Source organism: Ranitomeya variabilis, chromosome 8 (genome assembly GCF_051348905.1).
Source record: "Ranitomeya variabilis isolate aRanVar5 chromosome 8, aRanVar5.hap1, whole genome shotgun sequence".
NCBI classification, from domain to species: Eukaryota; Metazoa; Chordata; class Amphibia; order Anura; family Dendrobatidae; genus Ranitomeya; species Ranitomeya variabilis.
Genome location: NC_135239.1, coordinates 19,731,086 through 19,750,879, shown reverse-complemented (window position 1 = coordinate 19,750,879; position 19,794 = coordinate 19,731,086). Strand labels below are relative to the sequence as shown.

The 19,794-nt window shown below is 48.4% G+C and overlaps 1 protein-coding gene across 3 annotated transcripts in view; it reads right to left on the bottom strand.

Moving 5' to 3' along the window:
- The window catches only part of KANK4 (KN motif and ankyrin repeat domains 4), a 140,352-nt gene that overhangs the window by 47,910 nt on the left and 72,648 nt on the right, over positions 1–19,794 (bottom strand). For all 3 annotated transcript variants that reach the window (XM_077275947.1, XM_077275948.1, XM_077275949.1), the window contains one exon: positions 11,816–13,435. In XM_077275947.1, the coding sequence (XP_077132062.1) occupies positions 11,816–13,435 (1,620 nt within the window). The remainder of the gene's footprint in view (positions 1–11,815; positions 13,436–19,794) is intronic.

Below are 19,794 nucleotides of genomic sequence, written 5' to 3'. Positions count from 1 at the left end.
GTGTCTCCGCAGCTTACTTTACATGCGTTTGCATATTTCCCATAAGGGATGGGGGCAGTGTTCTGGATCACTGCGTTGAGAAACACGTGATGGTGTCTCCGCAGTGTTGGATGTTTGGTCTCCCCGAGGTCATTCATCTGTTCCTTCATAGCCTTTCACCAGGCACTGCTCCTAATAGCCAGTTTCCTACTCCACACTGATGAGGGGCAAAAACCCCGAAACAGCTGTTTGTGGATGGATACCATGCTTGGCATAGGTGGTCTTCCTTTATTGGATATTCTCCTTTATTGGATGCTGCCCTTCCCGTGGTTGTTCCTTCCCGGAGAAAGGCCTGGCTATTCATTGCTTGCGTTGAGAAACACGTGATGGTGTCTCCGCAGCTTACTTTACATGCGTTTGCATATTTCCCATAAGGGATGGGGGCAGTGTTCTGGATCACTGCGTTGAGAAACACGTGATGGTGTCTCCGCAGTGTTGGATGTTTGGTCTCCCCGAGGTCATTCATCTGTTCCTTCATAGCCTTTCACCAGGCACTGCTCCTAATAGCCAGTTTCCTACTCCACACTGATGAGGGGCAAAAACCCTGAAACAGCTGTTTGTGGATGGATACCATGCTTGGCATAGGTGGTCTTCCTTTATTGGATATTCTCCTTTATTGGATGCTGCCCTTCCCGTGGTTGTTCCTTCCCGGAGAAAGGCCTGGCTATTCATTGCTTGCATTGAGAAACACGTGATGGTGTCTCCGCAGCTTACTTTACATGCGTTTGCATATTTCCCATAAGGGATGGGGGCAGTGTTCTGGATCACTGCGTTGAGAAACACGTGATGGTGTCTCCGCAGTGTTGGATGTTTGGTCTCCCCGAGGTCATTCATCTGTTGCTTCATAGCCTTTCACCAGGCACTGCTCCTAATAGCCAGTTTCCTACTCCACACTGATGAGGGGCAAAAACCCCGAAACAGCTGTTTGTGGATGGATACCATGCTTGGCATAGGTGGTCTTCCTTTATTGGATATTCTCCTTTATTGGATGCTGCCCTTCCCGTGGTTGTTCCTTCCCGGAGAAAGGCCTGGCTATTCATTGCTTGCGTTGAGAAACACGTGATGGTGTCTCCGCAGCTTACTTTACATGCGTTTGCATATTTCCCATAAGGGATGGGGGCAGTGTTCTGGATCACTGCGTTGAGAAACACGTGATGGTGTCTCCGCAGTGTTGGATGTTTGGTCTCCCCGAGGTCATTCATCTGTTGCTTCATAGCCTTTCACCAGGCACTGCTCCTAATAGCCAGTTTCCTACTCCACACTGATGAGGGGCAAAAACCCCGAAACAGCTGTTTGTGGATGGATACCATGCTTGGCATAGGTGGTCTTCCTTTATTGGATATTCTCCTTTATTGGATGCTGCCCTTCCCGTGGTTGTTCCTTCCCGGAGAAAGGCCTGGCTATTCATTGCTTGCGTTGAGAAACACGTGATGGTGTCTCCGCAGCTTACTTTACATGCGTTTGCATATTTCCCATAAGGGATGGGGGCAGTGTTCTGGATCACTGCGTTGAGAAACACGTGATGGTGTCTCCGCAGTGTTGGATGTTTGGTCTCCCCGAGGTCATTCATCTGTTCCTTCATAGCCTTTCACCAGGCACTGCTCCTAATAGCCAGTTTCCTACTCCACACTGATGAGGGGCAAAAACCCCGAAACAGCTGTTTGTGGATGGATACCATGCTTGGCATAGGTGGTCTTCCTTTATTGGATATTCTCCTTTATTGGATGCTGCCCTTCCCGTGGTTGTTCCTTCCCGGAGAAAGGCCTGGCTATTCATTGCTTGCGTTGAGAAACACGTGATGGTGTCTCCGCAGCTTACTTTACATGCGTTTGCATATTTCCCATAAGGGATGGGGGCAGTGTTCTGGATCACTGCGTTGAGAAACACGTGATGGTGTCTCCGCAGTGTTGGATGTTTGGTCTCCCCGAGGTCATTCATCTGTTCCTTCATAGCCTTTCACCAGGCACTGCTCCTAATAGCCAGTTTCCTACTCCACACTGATGAGGGGCAAAAACCCCGAAACAGCTGTTTGTGGATGGATACCATGCTTGGCATAGGTGGTCTTCCTTTATTGGATATTCTCCTTTATTGGATGCTGCCCTTCCCGTGGTTGTTCCTTCCCGGAGAAAGGCCTGGCTATTCATTGCTTGCGTTGAGAAACACGTGATGGTGTCTCCGCAGCTTACTTTACATGCGTTTGCATATTTCCCATAAGGGATGGGGGCAGTGTTCTGGATCACTGCGTTGAGAAACACGTGATGGTGTCTCCGCAGTGTTGGATGTTTGGTCTCCCCGAGGTCATTCATCTGTTCCTTCATAGCCTTTCACCAGGCACTGCTCCTAATAGCCAGTTTCCTACTCCACACTGATGAGGGGCAAAAACCCCGAAACAGCTGTTTGTGGATGGATACCATGCTTGGCATAGGTGGTCTTCCTTTATTGGATATTCTCCTTTATTGGATGCTGCCCTTCCCGTGGTTGTTCCTTCCCGGAGAAAGGCCTGGCTATTCATTGCTTGCGTTGAGAAACACGTGATGGTGTCTCCGCAGCTTACTTTACATGCGTTTGCATATTTCCCATAAGGGATGGGGGCAGTGTTCTGGATCACTGCGTTGAGAAACACGTGATGGTGTCTCCGCAGTGTTGGATGTTTGGTCTCCCCGAGGTCATTCATCTGTTCCTTCATAGCCTTTCACCAGGCACTGCTCCTAATAGCCAGTTTCCTACTCCACACTGATGAGGGGCAAAAACCCCGAAACAGCTGTTTGTGGATGGATACCATGCTTGGCATAGGTGGTCTTCCTTTATTGGATATTCTCCTTTATTGGATGCTGCCCTTCCCGTGGTTGTTCCTTCCCGGAGAAAGGCCTGGCTATTCATTGCTTGCGTTGAGAAACACGTGATGGTGTCTCCGCAGCTTACTTTACATGCGTTTGCATATTTCCCATAAGGGATGGGGGCAGTGTTCTGGATCACTGCGTTGAGAAACACGTGATGGTGTCTCCGCAGTGTTGGATGTTTGGTCTCCCCGAGGTCATTCATCTGTTCCTTCATAGCCTTTCACCAGGCACTGCTCCTAATAGCCAGTTTCCTACTCCACACTGATGAGGGGCAAAAACCCCGAAACAGCTGTTTGTGGATGGATACCATGCTTGGCATAGGTGGTCTTCCTTTATTGGATATTCTCCTTTATTGGATGCTGCCCTTCCCGTGGTTGTTCCTTCCCGGAGAAAGGCCTGGCTATTCATTGCTTGCGTTGAGAAACACGTGATGGTGTCTCCGCAGCTTACTTTACATGCGTTTGCATATTTCCCATAAGGGATGGGGGCAGTGTTCTGGATCACTGCGTTGAGAAACACGTGATGGTGTCTCCGCAGTGTTGGATGTTTGGTCTCCCCGAGGTCATTCATCTGTTCCTTCATAGCCTTTCACCAGGCACTGCTCCTAATAGCCAGTTTCCTACTCCACACTGATGAGGGGCAAAAACCCCGAAACAGCTGTTTGTGGATGGATACCATGCTTGGCATAGGTGGTCTTCCTTTATTGGATATTCTCCTTTATTGGATGCTGCCCTTCCCGTGGTTGTTCCTTCCCGGAGAAAGGCCTGGCTATTCATTGCTTGCGTTGAGAAACACGTGATGGTGTCTCCGCAGCTTACTTTACATGCGTTTGCATATTTCCCATAAGGGATGGGGGCAGTGTTCTGGATCACTGCGTTGAGAAACACGTGATGGTGTCTCCGCAGTGTTGGATGTTTGGTCTCCCCGAGGTCATTCATCTGTTCCTTCATAGCCTTTCACCAGGCACTGCTCCTAATAGCCAGTTTCCTACTCCACACTGATGAGGGGCAAAAACCCCGAAACAGCTGTTTGTGGATGGATACCATGCTTGGCATAGGTGGTCTTCCTTTATTGGATATTCTCCTTTATTGGATGCTGCCCTTCCCGTGGTTGTTCCTTCCCGGAGAAAGGCCTGGCTATTCATTGCTTGCGTTGAGAAACACGTGATGGTGTCTCCGCAGCTTACTTTACATGCGTTTGCATATTTCCCATAAGGGATGGGGGCAGTGTTCTGGATCACTGCGTTGAGAAACACGTGATGGTGTCTCCGCAGTGTTGGATGTTTGGTCTCCCCGAGGTCATTCATCTGTTCCTTCATAGCCTTTCACCAGGCACTGCTCCTAATAGCCAGTTTCCTACTCCACACTGATGAGGGGCAAAAACCCCGAAACAGCTGTTTGTGGATGGATACCATGCTTGGCATAGGTGGTCTTCCTTTATTGGATATTCTCCTTTATTGGATGCTGCCCTTCCCGTGGTTGTTCCTTCCCGGAGAAAGGCCTGGCTATTCATTGCTTGCGTTGAGAAACACGTGATGGTGTCTCCGCAGCTTACTTTACATGCGTTTGCATATTTCCCATAAGGGATGGGGGCAGTGTTCTGGATCACTGCGTTGAGAAACACGTGATGGTGTCTCCGCAGTGTTGGATGTTTGGTCTCCCCGAGGTCATTCATCTGTTCCTTCATAGCCTTTCACCAGGCACTGCTCCTAATAGCCAGTTTCCTACTCCACACTGATGAGGGGCAAAAACCCCGAAACAGCTGTTTGTGGATGGATACCATGCTTGGCATAGGTGGTCTTCCTTTATTGGATATTCTCCTTTATTGGATGCTGCCCTTCCCGTGGTTGTTCCTTCCCGGAGAAAGGCCTGGCTATTCATTGCTTGCGTTGAGAAACACGTGATGGTGTCTCCGCAGCTTACTTTACATGCGTTTGCATATTTCCCATAAGGGATGGGGGCAGTGTTCTGGATCACTGCGTTGAGAAACACGTGATGGTGTCTCCGCAGTGTTGGATGTTTGGTCTCCCCGAGGTCATTCATCTGTTCCTTCATAGCCTTTCACCAGGCACTGCTCCTAATAGCCAGTTTCCTACTCCACACTGATGAGGGGCAAAAACCCCGAAACAGCTGTTTGTGGATGGATACCATGCTTGGCATAGGTGGTCTTCCTTTATTGGATATTCTCCTTTATTGGATGCTGCCCTTCCCGTGGTTGTTCCTTCCCGGAGAAAGGCCTGGCTATTCATTGCTTGCGTTGAGAAACACGTGATGGTGTCTCCGCAGCTTACTTTACATGCGTTTGCATATTTCCCATAAGGGATGGGGGCAGTGTTCTGGATCACTGCGTTGAGAAACACGTGATGGTGTCTCCGCAGTGTTGGATGTTTGGTCTCCCCGAGGTCATTCATCTGTTCCTTCATAGCCTTTCACCAGGCACTGCTCCTAATAGCCAGTTTCCTACTCCACACTGATGAGGGGCAAAAACCCCGAAACAGCTGTTTGTGGATGGATACCATGCTTGGCATAGGTGGTCTTCCTTTATTGGATATTCTCCTTTATTGGATGCTGCCCTTCCCGTGGTTGTTCCTTCCCGGAGAAAGGCCTGGCTATTCATTGCTTGCGTTGAGAAACACGTGATGGTGTCTCCGCAGCTTACTTTACATGCGTTTGCATATTTCCCATAAGGGATGGGGGCAGTGTTCTGGATCACTGCGTTGAGAAACACGTGATGGTGTCTCCGCAGTGTTGGATGTTTGGTCTCCCCGAGGTCATTCATCTGTTCCTTCATAGCCTTTCACCAGGCACTGCTCCTAATAGCCAGTTTCCTACTCCACACTGATGAGGGGCAAAAACCCCGAAACAGCTGTTTGTGGATGGATACCATGCTTGGCATAGGTGGTCTTCCTTTATTGGATATTCTCCTTTATTGGATGCTGCCCTTCCCGTGGTTGTTCCTTCCCGGAGAAAGGCCTGGCTATTCATTGCTTGCGTTGAGAAACACGTGATGGTGTCTCCGCAGCTTACTTTACATGCGTTTGCATATTTCCCATAAGGGATGGGGGCAGTGTTCTGGATCACTGCGTTGAGAAACACGTGATGGTGTCTCCGCAGTGTTGGATGTTTGGTCTCCCCGAGGTCATTCATCTGTTCCTTCATAGCCTTTCACCAGGCACTGCTCCTAATAGCCAGTTTCCTACTCCACACTGATGAGGGGCAAAAACCCCGAAACAGCTGTTTGTGGATGGATACCATGCTTGGCATAGGTGGTCTTCCTTTATTGGATATTCTCCTTTATTGGATGCTGCCCTTCCCGTGGTTGTTCCTTCCCGGAGAAAGGCCTGGCTATTCATTGCTTGCGTTGAGAAACACGTGATGGTGTCTCCGCAGCTTACTTTACATGCGTTTGCATATTTCCCATAAGGGATGGGGGCAGTGTTCTGGATCACTGCGTTGAGAAACACGTGATGGTGTCTCCGCAGTGTTGGATGTTTGGTCTCCCCGAGGTCATTCATCTGTTCCTTCATAGCCTTTCACCAGGCACTGCTCCTAATAGCCAGTTTCCTACTCCACACTGATGAGGGGCAAAAACCCCGAAACAGCTGTTTGTGGATGGATACCATGCTTGGCATAGGTGGTCTTCCTTTATTGGATATTCTCCTTTATTGGATGCTGCCCTTCCCGTGGTTGTTCCTTCCCGGAGAAAGGCCTGGCTATTCATTGCTTGCGTTGAGAAACACGTGATGGTGTCTCCGCAGCTTACTTTACATGCGTTTGCATATTTCCCATAAGGGATGGGGGCAGTGTTCTGGATCACTGCGTTGAGAAACACGTGATGGTGTCTCCGCAGTGTTGGATGTTTGGTCTCCCCGAGGTCATTCATCTGTTCCTTCATAGCCTTTCACCAGGCACTGCTCCTAATAGCCAGTTTCCTACTCCACACTGATGAGGGGCAAAAACCCCGAAACAGCTGTTTGTGGATGGATACCATGCTTGGCATAGGTGGTCTTCCTTTATTGGATATTCTCCTTTATTGGATGCTGCCCTTCCCGTGGTTGTTCCTTCCCGGAGAAAGGCCTGGCTATTCATTGCTTGCGTTGAGAAACACGTGATGGTGTCTCCGCAGCTTACTTTACATGCGTTTGCATATTTCCCATAAGGGATGGGGGCAGTGTTCTGGATCACTGCGTTGAGAAACACGTGATGGTGTCTCCGCAGTGTTGGATGTTTGGTCTCCCCAAGGTCATTCATCTGTTGCTTCATAGCCTTTCACCAGGCACTGCTCCTAATAGCCAGTTTCCTACTCCACACTGATGAGGGGCAAAAACCCCGAAACAGCTGTTTGTGGATGGATACCATGCTTGGCATAGGTGGTCTTCCTTTATTGGATATTCTCCTTTATTGGATGCTGCCCTTCCCGTGGTTGTTCCTTCCCGGAGAAAGGCCTGGCTATTCATTGCTTGCGTTGAGAAACACGTGATGGTGTCTCCGCAGCTTACTTTACATGCGTTTGCATATTTCCCATAAGGGATGGGGGCAGTGTTCTGGATCACTGCGTTGAGAAACACGTGATGGTGTCTCCGCAGTGTTGGATGTTTGGTCTCCCCGAGGTCATTCATCTGTTCCTTCATAGCCTTTCACCAGGCACTGCTCCTAATAGCCAGTTTCCTACTCCACACTGATGAGGGGCAAAAACCCCGAAACAGCTGTTTGTGGATGGATACCATGCTTGGCATAGGTGGTCTTCCTTTATTGGATATTCTCCTTTATTGGATGCTGCCCTTCCCGTGGTTGTTCCTTCCCGGAGAAAGGCCTGGCTATTCATTGCTTGCGTTGAGAAACACGTGATGGTGTCTCCGCAGCTTACTTTACATGCGTTTGCATATTTCCCATAAGGGATGGGGGCAGTGTTCTGGATCACTGCGTTGAGAAACACGTGATGGTGTCTCCGCAGTGTTGGATGTTTGGTCTCCCCGAGGTCATTCATCTGTTCCTTCATAGCCTTTCACCAGGCACTGCTCCTAATAGCCAGTTTCCTACTCCACACTGATGAGGGGCAAAAACCCCGAAACAGCTGTTTGTGGATGGATACCATGCTTGGCATAGGTGGTCTTCCTTTATTGGATATTCTCCTTTATTGGATGCTGCCCTTCCCGTGGTTGTTCCTTCCCGGAGAAAGGCCTGGCTATTCATTGCTTGCGTTGAGAAACACGTGATGGTGTCTCCGCAGCTTACTTTACATGCGTTTGCATATTTCCCATAAGGGATGGGGGCAGTGTTCTGGATCACTGCGTTGAGAAACACGTGATGGTGTCTCCGCAGTGTTGGATGTTTGGTCTCCCCGAGGTCATTCATCTGTTCCTTCATAGCCTTTCACCAGGCACTGCTCCTAATAGCCAGTTTCCTACTCCACACTGATGAGGGGCAAAAACCCCGAAACAGCTGTTTGTGGATGGATACCATGCTTGGCATAGGTGGTCTTCCTTTATTGGATATTCTCCTTTATTGGATGCTGCCCTTCCCGTGGTTGTTCCTTCCCGGAGAAAGGCCTGGCTATTCATTGCTTGCGTTGAGAAACACGTGATGGTGTCTCCGCAGCTTACTTTACATGCGTTTGCATATTTCCCATAAGGGATGGGGGCAGTGTTCTGGATCACTGCGTTGAGAAACACGTGATGGTGTCTCCGCAGTGTTGGATGTTTGGTCTCCCCGAGGTCATTCATCTGTTCCTTCATAGCCTTTCACCAGGCACTGCTCCTAATAGCCAGTTTCCTACTCCACACTGATGAGGGGCAAAAACCCCGAAACAGCTGTTTGTGGATGGATACCATGCTTGGCATAGGTGGTCTTCCTTTATTGGATATTCTCCTTTATTGGATGCTGCCCTTCCCGTGGTTGTTCCTTCCCGGAGAAAGGCCTGGCTATTCATTGCTTGCGTTGAGAAACACGTGATGGTGTCTCCGCAGCTTACTTTACATGCGTTTGCATATTTCCCATAAGGGATGGGGGCAGTGTTCTGGATCACTGCGTTGAGAAACACGTGATGGTGTCTCCGCAGTGTTGGATGTTTGGTCTCCCCGAGGTCATTCATCTGTTCCTTCATAGCCTTTCACCAGGCACTGCTCCTAATAGCCAGTTTCCTACTCCACACTGATGAGGGGCAAAAACCCCGAAACAGCTGTTTGTGGATGGATACCATGCTTGGCATAGGTGGTCTTCCTTTATTGGATATTCTCCTTTATTGGATGCTGCCCTTCCCGTGGTTGTTCCTTCCCGGAGAAAGGCCTGGCTATTCATTGCTTGCGTTGAGAAACACGTGATGGTGTCTCCGCAGCTTACTTTACATGCGTTTGCATATTTCCCATAAGGGATGGGGGCAGTGTTCTGGATCACTGCGTTGAGAAACACGTGATGGTGTCTCCGCAGTGTTGGATGTTTGGTCTCCCCGAGGTCATTCATCTGTTCCTTCATAGCCTTTCACCAGGCACTGCTCCTAATAGCCAGTTTCCTACTCCACACTGATGAGGGGCAAAAACCCCGAAACAGCTGTTTGTGGATGGATACCATGCTTGGCATAGGTGGTCTTCCTTTATTGGATATTCTCCTTTATTGGATGCTGCCCTTCCCGTGGTTGTTCCTTCCCGGAGAAAGGCCTGGCTATTCATTGCTTGCGTTGAGAAACACGTGATGGTGTCTCCGCAGCTTACTTTACATGCGTTTGCATATTTCCCATAAGGGATGGGGGCAGTGTTCTGGATCACTGCGTTGAGAAACACGTGATGGTGTCTCCGCAGTGTTGGATGTTTGGTCTCCCCGAGGTCATTCATCTGTTCCTTCATACTCAAGAATGACATAATTTTTCAACATTTTATGGTTTCAAACTGTAAACACTCAGACTTTTTTTTACTTCAACCAGAAAACCTTAACGGTTCATAAAAAACTTGACTGTTCAGGATATGATAAAAGTCATAGTATTCTGAATCTTTAACTTAAGGTACCGTCACACTAGGCGATATCGCCAGCGATCCGTGACGTTGCAGCGACCTGGATAGCGATATCGCTGTATTTGACACGCAGCAGCGATCTGGATCCCGCTGTGAAATTGCTGGTCGCTGCTAGAAGGTCTGCACTTTATTTGGTCGCTAGGTCGCCGTGTATCGCCGTGTTTGACAGCAAAAGCAAGGATACCAGCGATATTTTACACTGGTAACCAGGGTAAACATCGGGTTACTAAGCGCAGGGCCGCGCTTAGTAACCCGATGTTTACCCTGGTTACCAGCGTAAAAGTTAAAAAAACAAACAGCACATACTCACCAGCACGTCCCCCAGCCTCTGCTTCCTGACACTGAGTGAGCGCCGGCCCTAAACTGAAAGTGAAAGCACAGCGGTGACGTCACCGCTGTGCTGTTAGGGCCGGAGCTCAGTCAGTGTCAGGAAGCAGAGGCTGGGGGACGCGCTGGTGAGTATGTGCTGTTTGTTTTTTTAACTTTTACGCTGGTAACCAGGGTAAACATCGGGTTACTAAGCGCGGCCCTGCGCTTAGCAACCCGATGCTTACCCTGGTTACCCGGGGACCTCGGCATCGTTGGTCGCTGGAGAGCGGTCTGTGTGACAGCTCTCCAGCGACCAAACAGCGACGCTGCAGCGATTGGGATCGCTGTCGCTATCGCTGCAGCGTCGCTTAATGTGACGGTACCTTTATAAAGATACCTTTACATGGGGTGATTATTGGTTCCAGAGAGGCTTTCGGCCGATAATCGTACACATGGCTGGTGACAGGACAATACAATATAAACGTTCAAAGGTAAACACTGATAACATTAAAATCTAATATATAATTGCCTAGAATACTACTTCCGGCAATTTGTGCCAACTTCCGTGGCTTTGTCCGGAGATAATGTCCGGAGATAAGTGACGTCACCAGCGTCCTACACCCGCTCAGGGTGGACAAAGATATATGCCTTCGTGGTGCGCGGCACTTTTCTGATTGGTTGCCGCCTGCCGCGAGCGACCAATCAGAAATGTGCCGTACTGTCAAGAATTGTCAAGAGCTGGTGAGTGCAGCCATTTTTTGTTCTTTCTTACTATTATTTATTAATTGTATTATTCTTACATTTGAATAAACAAAGTATATATGGATTCTAGACTCCCGATTCTTTAGAATCGGGCTGCCATCTAGTATATATATATATATATATATATATATATATATATATATATATATATATATATATATATATATATATATATATATATATATATATATATATATATATATATATATATATATATATATATATATATTAGTAATGGATAACACAGTACAGATGATTGCGACTGAAAACTATTTACAGGGGCATACACATAAATGACCCACTGACAAAAATAAATGGATCCACATTAGAGTCCAGCAAAATGATGTGTAGGACCCTGGTGGAGCACCTACATCAGTACTCCGTGACCAGGGCAGTACAACTTTCCTTGGCTGACACTCGAATGATGGAAACCTTGTTCGTCTGCCACAAAGTTCTTCTTATGATGGACCAGGGTCTTCAAAATCTTTTTTCTTAACTCTAGTCCCCATGCTTTCCTTTCTTGCTTATTTTAAGCACACATACTTGGCTTATCTGCACGTCCATGATGAGGCCCCCAAGACGTATGACTGCAAGGCAGGAAATATTAAATAAACAGGCTCCCCTCGTCACGGTCACTGGCCTGTCAGGTAGAAATTATTACCGAGGAGATAAGCTAAACTGGAGATATTCAACTTGGGACAAAAATCAAAAACTAGGACTTTTTTTGTTATTACTAGAAACAGCCAAGAAAGTCATCTCCATATAATTTATGATTGCACATCAGTGAGATCTTTTCTTCGATGTTTCCAAAATATTTAACATCTATTAAAGACAAAGAAAAATTGATCGGCCTCTTACTGACCTGCTTGTTGGCTCTCGGGCTTGAAATTCTCCGATGTTGTTTGAGTGGAGTAAATTGAGGACAACAAGTTGAGGGAATTGACCAGCTGGTTCTGAATGGAGCTGAGTTTGGACGCTGGTTGCTTTATGGCACTGGTCAGATCTGGATATCCATGTTCTAGACAAGTCCACTGTTCCTGTAGGAGATCCTGGATTCGTTTTACATATTGTCCGACAGAAGCGTCTGCAGGAGGCTGATGGACCGTGGGACAATGCCTAATATTTGCCGGTTCCTCGTAATTGCAGTCTGTTATATTATCACATGGTTGGGGTTGAAGGGTTGGTGGACCTTCATCAACATCAGCCTTTGTAACTTTTTCTGTTTCCTTTTTACTACATTCGACATCATCATCAACCATCATATTATCTTGGACTGTGGTGTCACCCTGCTGGTTGGACATGGTCACACTACAGTCAGTGTCATCTGGCGGTTGATCTAGATCTGCCGGTAGGACATTACATCCTACAGACCGTGTCTCAACACCTATATTGGCATAGGTGTTTTTATCAATCCTTTCCCTTTTCTCCATTACTTGGTCTTCTTCGGTGTTGACCGAGTTATCCCTATACTGTTTCATTTCTACGTCTCTTCTACTTTCCTCTGCACTTTCCAACATTTTGGTCAAATCTGTAATATACACGTCCTTGGCCTTCAATTCATTATTTTGCTTCTCTACCAATACCCTAAGATTGTGCACTTCCTTGGCCCGGTCGTCCAGTCGTTTGGTCAAATCTGTTACCTGCTGCTTGATGGTTGAGAATGGCGAGTCGCTCGGATTGTCATAACTGAGATGTCCATTGACCTCTCCATTTCCACTGTCCTTGCTATTCAAAAAGTCCGACTCCTCTTGATCTTTCATGTTCTCTAAAAATTGAGAAAGTGATTTAAGCTGAGTGTTTAGTTTATTGTTTTTTCCTTCGAGGACATAAATCGTTTTTTGAAGTTCTGGAATGGTTTTTATCTGTTCTTCAAGTTCTTTGATCTTCTTGAACGCGGCCACCAACTGTTCGTCAGACTGGAAACGTGAAGGACTTACGGGCTCTTCCGATGAGCTCAGTCTACTGCTGATGTTATGTGCAACCTTTAAATAATGGGTTTGATCAGAAGACATTGTGCTTTGTGGAAGGCTGGCTGGAAGACTAGACGCTCGAGCAAATTGTGGGCGATCTCTGCAGACACTAAAATCTTCAGGCGCCAACTCCTGGAAAGTGGCATCGCTCGTACTGTCCTTCCTCCGATAGTTTAACTCGTGGACATACCTCAAACGTAAAGAGGAGTCATTTCCTGAAAACACGTGAGAGTCTTTGATATCGGCTCTGTAGCTGTTCGGGCTCCAGGTTCTGCTTGAGGCGGCAGAGTAGGACTGTGACCCATTTTCCGGCACGCTAAAATTACGAGGCAGCGTGCTAAACTTGGATTGCTTTGCTCGTCTGTGGATGTGGATCCTCTTGATTGTATTTCCTTTCTCGATATCGTGCACGTATTTCAGAAAGTCAAGGTCCAGGTGAAACCCATAAGGGGTCTCCACAGAATAGGAGACACGATTTTCTTTTAGTTCCTCCTTTGATGCTACATTTTCTCCTTGGGGAAAAAAAAAAAAGAAACAAGAAGCTTAATATTCTGAGACAGTTGTCTGTGGCTCAAACATTCATTAAAATAGCCTTAACCAACCTTCAGCCCGTTCAGCATTTAGTGTCTCATGCATTAGTGATGCCACCAGTCCCTGGTGAATCCCTGGGTTGAATATTGGTCTCATAAAACACAAGCTCAGAGCACAGATACGACACTTAACAGCGTGTTATTGGATAAGAAGAATCAATTTTTCCTATTATTGTCTGCCTGCTTCATAAGGGTGGAACGAGGGTGAAAGGATCACTACTCCTGACATCTGGGGGCTGCACGTACCCCACTTATAATACATCTCCATTACCCAGATCTCTTCACTTTCATCCAGGAATAATTGGGGCAGAAGAGAAGAAATACAAATCAAACTCCTGCAGCTGTTTTTTCTATAGGCTATCATAATTCTGCCGGCTTCAGAGCTAAAATCATCCATGCATGCTTAGTGTCTACATATAACTTGGCAAGTTACATTCTGTATGTACACAGTGATTCTATCAGCAGAATAGTGAGTTCAGCTCTGGAGTATAATACAGGATGTAACTCAGGATCAGTAATGTAATGTATGTACACAGTGACTGCACCAGCAGAATAGTGAGTGCAGCTCTGGAGTATAATACAGGAGGTAACTCCGGATCAGTAATGTAATGTATGTACACAGTGACTGCACCAGCAGAATAGTGAGAGCAGCTCTGGAGTATAATACAGGAGGTAACTCCGGATCAGTAATGTAATGTATGTACACAGTGACTGCACCAGCAGAATAGTGAGTGCAGCTCTGGGGTATAATACAGGAGGTAACTCCGGATCAGTAATGTAATGTATGTACACAGTGACTGCACCAGCAGAATAGTGAGTGCAGCTCTGGGGTATAATACAGGAGGTAACTCAGGATCAGTAATGTATGTACACAGTGACTGTACCAGCAGAATAGTGAGTGCAGCTCTGGAGCATAATACAGGATGTAACTCAGGATCAGTAATGTAATGTATGTACACAGTGACTGTACCAGCAGAATAGTGAATGCAGCTCTGGAGTATAATACAGGATGTAACTCAGGATCAGTAATGTAATGTATGTACACAGTGACTGCACCAGCAGAATAGTGAGTGCAGCTCTGGAGTATAATACAGGAGGTAACTCCGGATCAGTAATGTAATGTATGTACACAGTGACTGCACCAGCAGAATAGTGAGAGCAGCTCTGGAGTATAATACAGGAGGTAACTCCGGATCAGTAATGTAATGTATGTACACAGTGACTGTACCAGCAGAATAGTGAGTGCAGCTCTGGAGCATAATACAGGATGTAACTCAGGATCAGTAATGTAATGTATGTACACAGTGACTGTACCAGCAGAATAGTGAATGCAGCTCTGGAGTATAATACAGGATGTAACTCAGGATCAGTAATGTAATGTATGTACACAGTGACTGCACCAGAAGAATAGTGAGTGCAGCACTGGAGTATAATACAGGATGTAATCACATTTCTCCTGTAGTGGTCACTGTGTGAAAAGTATGTTGTTTTCTGCATGTGACGATTAGTCACTGATTGGTGGCGGATCACATTAACACTTTAACCGAAATGGGAAACCCAAATATTTAGTTGGCTAATAATAAAGCTCTTATATCTGGTTGTCGTACCTCTACCCATCTGATATCGATCGATGGAAGTCAATGACCATTAATATTAAATGCACAAAGGGCCCCTTTAATTCCGATTTATTTTGCCAAAAATACAAACATTTTTCAGCCGATTTTATTTGCACACTGATTAAAGTAAAGCAATGTTATGTATTATATGGGCTGTTATGGCTAAGGCCCAATCATGTACAACTTTTTGTTTTAGCACTTATTTCTAATTTTTTTTTCCTTCTCATTAATGACTTTTTTTAATTACCGTACATTTTACTATTTTTCGGTCTTATTTCTGTAACTACATTGTACGAGCGTATAACCAAAGTATTCTAGGTGTACAATAGTTGCTATGTTTTCCCTAAAAAAGGAAATTTGCCAGATAGCTGAGAGGTCCGGCAATGGAGTCCGGTCCGTTTGGGCATCCTGGGTATGGGCCTCCACCATGCCACATAGTGATTTTATGGGGTCCCCCAAGTCTCAGTCTCTCCCTCTGAACATCGTGTTCTGCGCCAATCACAGCATTTAAAGACCTAAGATTGGAGCTGTGCTATGTCTTGGGTTAAGACACATGCGACTTACAGGCCCGCAGCATAAGATGAGAGCGTCACAAAAATGAGGTTGTAGACATCTCCTCCTAATCTGTCTTCCACCCTACCCATCCTCTCCCCAGTGCTGTTTGGAGACCGCAGGTAAAGAAGGATGCAGGGACAAAAAGGAGCCAGAAAGCAAGTAACGTTTTTAACTTTCCTTTAACTTCCAACCCAACAAAGATAACAACAGTTTTCCATGCAGGGAACTTAAATACAAGGTCACAATTTCACAGTAAATCCTATCTACTATATGGGCGCCCTGAACTATACCCACGGAACGCGACAGCGCTTCACTAGTGACCCCCTAACTGGAATAAGTCAACAAAGTTCACTTATCAGCGCTGTTTCAGCGATGCAGTCCTGATGGTGAGGCTCCGTCAGCGACGTAGTCCTGATGGCGGGGGAAGGAGGTGTCCTCTGTCGACGAGCCCAGGTGCAAATTCGAGTCCAGAATGTCTGTAGCGGTGCTGCGTCACCCCCTGCAGGCGGACGTTGATCCGGGGTAACGGTTTCCAAGTCCAAAGAGGAGTCTTTTCGAGGAGAATTGGCGGAGTAATCCGTATCAGTGGCAGCTGTGACAAACCCAGGAGGAACCGGAGCACTTTCTGGCAAGATACTCCCGGGGAGCGCGGTGATACTGTCTCTGAGATGATCAGCACTACCCCTCTGCTTTGGGGGTCGCTGACGACGGATCCGCCGCTTTCTGGGGGCTCTGGTAATTGCCCACAACGTCTGCTGCACGTTCTCCCCCTGCTTCCAATAAGTCTCTCTGCGGCCTGCACACACACGACAACTGCGCTGCAGTTCCCTCTCCTCAGAGTTTTCCCGCGCTTCTCTGCCCCTGCTTTCGCGCGCTTTCCTTTTTATCCCTCCCTCTCCCTGCGTCACTCTGTCTCCTGTCACCTCAGCCTGGCTTCTTCGCCCTTCAAATCCGTCCCCCGGAACCCCGACTCCCGGCAACAATGGTTCCACCCGTCTGTACGGCTCGACAGATCCCCGTCCCCTACATTCCCCCACCCTGTATGCTCGCCAGTCCCTGGGCGAGGTCTTCGAACTGACAGGTCGCCCACTTGACGGATTGTTCCACACTTGGGTCTGTCTAGCGTGTAAGTCAGGACTGTAGCGAGTTGGGGGTCTACCTGCAGTAGAACGTTCAGAACGTCGTAGCTCGGGTCCTTGTGTAGGGGGTGTCGGGGGAATGCAGTCAACGGAGGGGCGACTAATCAGGGGTAGTGTAGTAGTCGAGGTAGGGGGAGTATTTTGACGCCGTTCTTCTTCTTCATCATCCTCTCCATCCCACCAATGGTTGTTGGGGGACTCAGTCGTAGGTGGCTCTTCCCTGATTGCGGATTCCGGGGTGTCCGAGTCAACAGAGCGACACAAACGGAGCATGTTGCGATGGAGAATGCGAGTACCTGTACTTCCGGGGACCTCAGACCGCACTTCATATACAGGACCATGCGGATCTATATGGCGAAGCACCCGATAGGGTGTCTTTTCCGAACGATGGTCTAACTTGTTTTGGGGTCTTTGCTCTCGAACGAGTACTCGATCACCTGGCCGGAACTCTGGGGGTTTTGCTGTAGGGGTGCTCCGATGCTCCACTTCCCGAATTCGAGTGTGCACCATCCGGTGTAAGGTCTGCAGCCGATGTCGATGATCACGCACCCACGAAGCCATCCCTGTTCGGGGGCCTTCTTCCTCCGAAGACAGTTCCAGATTTGTCACGCCTTTCCCTGGGCGCCCAAAGACCACTTCATACGGGGTGCGTCCTGTGACTTGATGAACTCTATTGTTGTAGACCCACACTAGGTCAGACACATACTCCGGCTAGCGGGTTTTCTGATCTTGTTCTAGCGCACGCAACATTTGAAGCAAAGTCCGGTTAAACCGCTCACAAGCCCCATTTCCTTGGGGGTGATATGGTGTGGTGCGTGACTTATCAATGCCATAGAGGCGATGCAGCTCATCCATGACTTTGCCCAAGAAACAGGCTCCTTGATCCGAATGTATTCGCCTCGGACAGCCGTACACTTGAATAAAGTTCTTACAGACAGCGCTTGCCGCAGACTCAGCTGTCTGATCGCGGGTAGGGGTGACTACTGCGAACTTTGAAAAATGATCCACCATAACGAGGCAGTGTTCGTAGCCTTGATGCGCTGCTCCAATGGTGATGTAGTCTATCATCAATACTTCAAATGGGGCAGACGTCATGATGCTCTGCACAGGCGCCCTTTCCTCCGGTGACTTGGTTAACTCACATTGTCGACATTGCCTACAGGCAGTTTGTACTTCCGCGAGCAGCCGAGGATGATAGAACCGAGTTTGCAGCCACTTAAACGTCCTCTTCACCCCGAAGTGTGCCCCGGACTCATGAGCTTCTTTAGCAACTGCGGCCACCACGGGCCCTGGTAAGACCATCTGCCACGTCGGGCCGGAATCTGCCTGAGCCATGGTTAAGTGGCATAAGAGCCCTTCCTGAAGTTAGGCGCTCCCATTGCCGCAGAAGAAGGTTCAGGTCTGACGGGAGGGTTTGTCCAGGAGTTCTCACGGGCAATAGACCATTCGTTACCCACTGTCGCAATGGAGCTAGCTCCTGGTCTTCCTGTTGCAGCCGTATCCATTCGTCCCGACTCTGAACCAACAGTCCTGTAGCCGTTCCGTTCCCGGTCTGCTCCCGGCTCACAGCCGTCCGAGCAGCGCTCCCGATGGCGTAGGGGTTTTCTTCTCCCTCCAGCTCCTCATCTCGGTTAGTTCTTGGGGTGTTCCTCCGCAGACAAGATAATGCGTCAGCATGCACATTCTCCGCTCCTCGCTTGTAGAGGATACGGTATCTGTACTTGGCCATCCGGGCTACCCAGCGCTGTTCCAGGGCACCCAATTTCGCATTTTCCAGATGTGCCAATGGGTTGTTATCCGTGCGTATCAGCACCTCAGAACCGGCCAGGTACTCAGCGAACCGCTCCGTCATAGCCCACACCACGGCCAGCAGCTCCACCTTGAAAGAACTGTAATTGTCCGGGTTCAACTCAGAGTCATGAAGAGACCGACTCGCATAGGCGATCACTCTCTCCTGCCCATCCTGAATCTGAGACAACACAGCCCCCAATCCCTGAGAGCTGCCGTCGGTGTGTAGGATGAACGGTTGCGAAAAGTCCGCATAAGCCAACACCGGCGGCTCCATGAGAGCTGTTTTCAAGTCCCGGAACGCTACTTCTTGTGGCTCCTGCCATTGTATCTTCTTTCCCCGTTCCTTGGGGGAGCTTCCTTTCAGCAGGACTTGTAGATTGTGAGAGCGGTGAGCAAAGTTCTTCACGAAGCGCCGGTAGTACCCAGCGAGGCCCAAGAACGCCCGTACATCCTTGGCGGTCTCCGGTGTGGGCCACCCCTGGATTGCGGCAATCTTCTCCTGTGATGGCCGGACTCCTTCGGCGGACACCACATGCCCCAGGTACTCGATCTGTTCCCGGAACAAGTGACACTTCTGGGGCTTCACCTTAAGCCCGTATTTCAGTAACCGGTCTAGTACCTGCTCCAGTCGGCACAGATGTTCCTCGAATGTTGGGGCATAGATGATGATGTCATCCAGATAAATGAGAGTGGCCTCGAAGTTCAAATCCCCCAGACACCGCTCCATTAGTTGTTGGAAGGTGCCTGGAGCGTTGGCCAGTCCAAACGGCATTCGATTGAACTCGAATAGTCCCATGGGCAGGATAAACGCTGTCTTAGGACGATCTGCTTCTGACATCGGGACCTGCCAGTATAAGCTGGCTAGGTCTAAGGTGGAAAAATATTTGGCCCGACCCAGCACGGAGAGAGACTCCTCAATACGGGGAAGTGGATAAGAGTCTCGGACGGTGCATGCATTTAGCTTACGGTAGTCCACACAGAACCGGAGCGTGCCGTCCTTTTTCCGCACCAGCACGATCGGGGCAGCCCACGGGCTCTGACTCTCGCGGATCACTCCTTTTTGTAGCATCTCGCCTAACAACGTCTTTACTTCCTGGTACATCTGCGGGGGAATCTGTCTGTACCGCTCCCTGATGGGCACTGTATCCCCGGTCGGAATTCCATGTTCGATGGCCGTGGT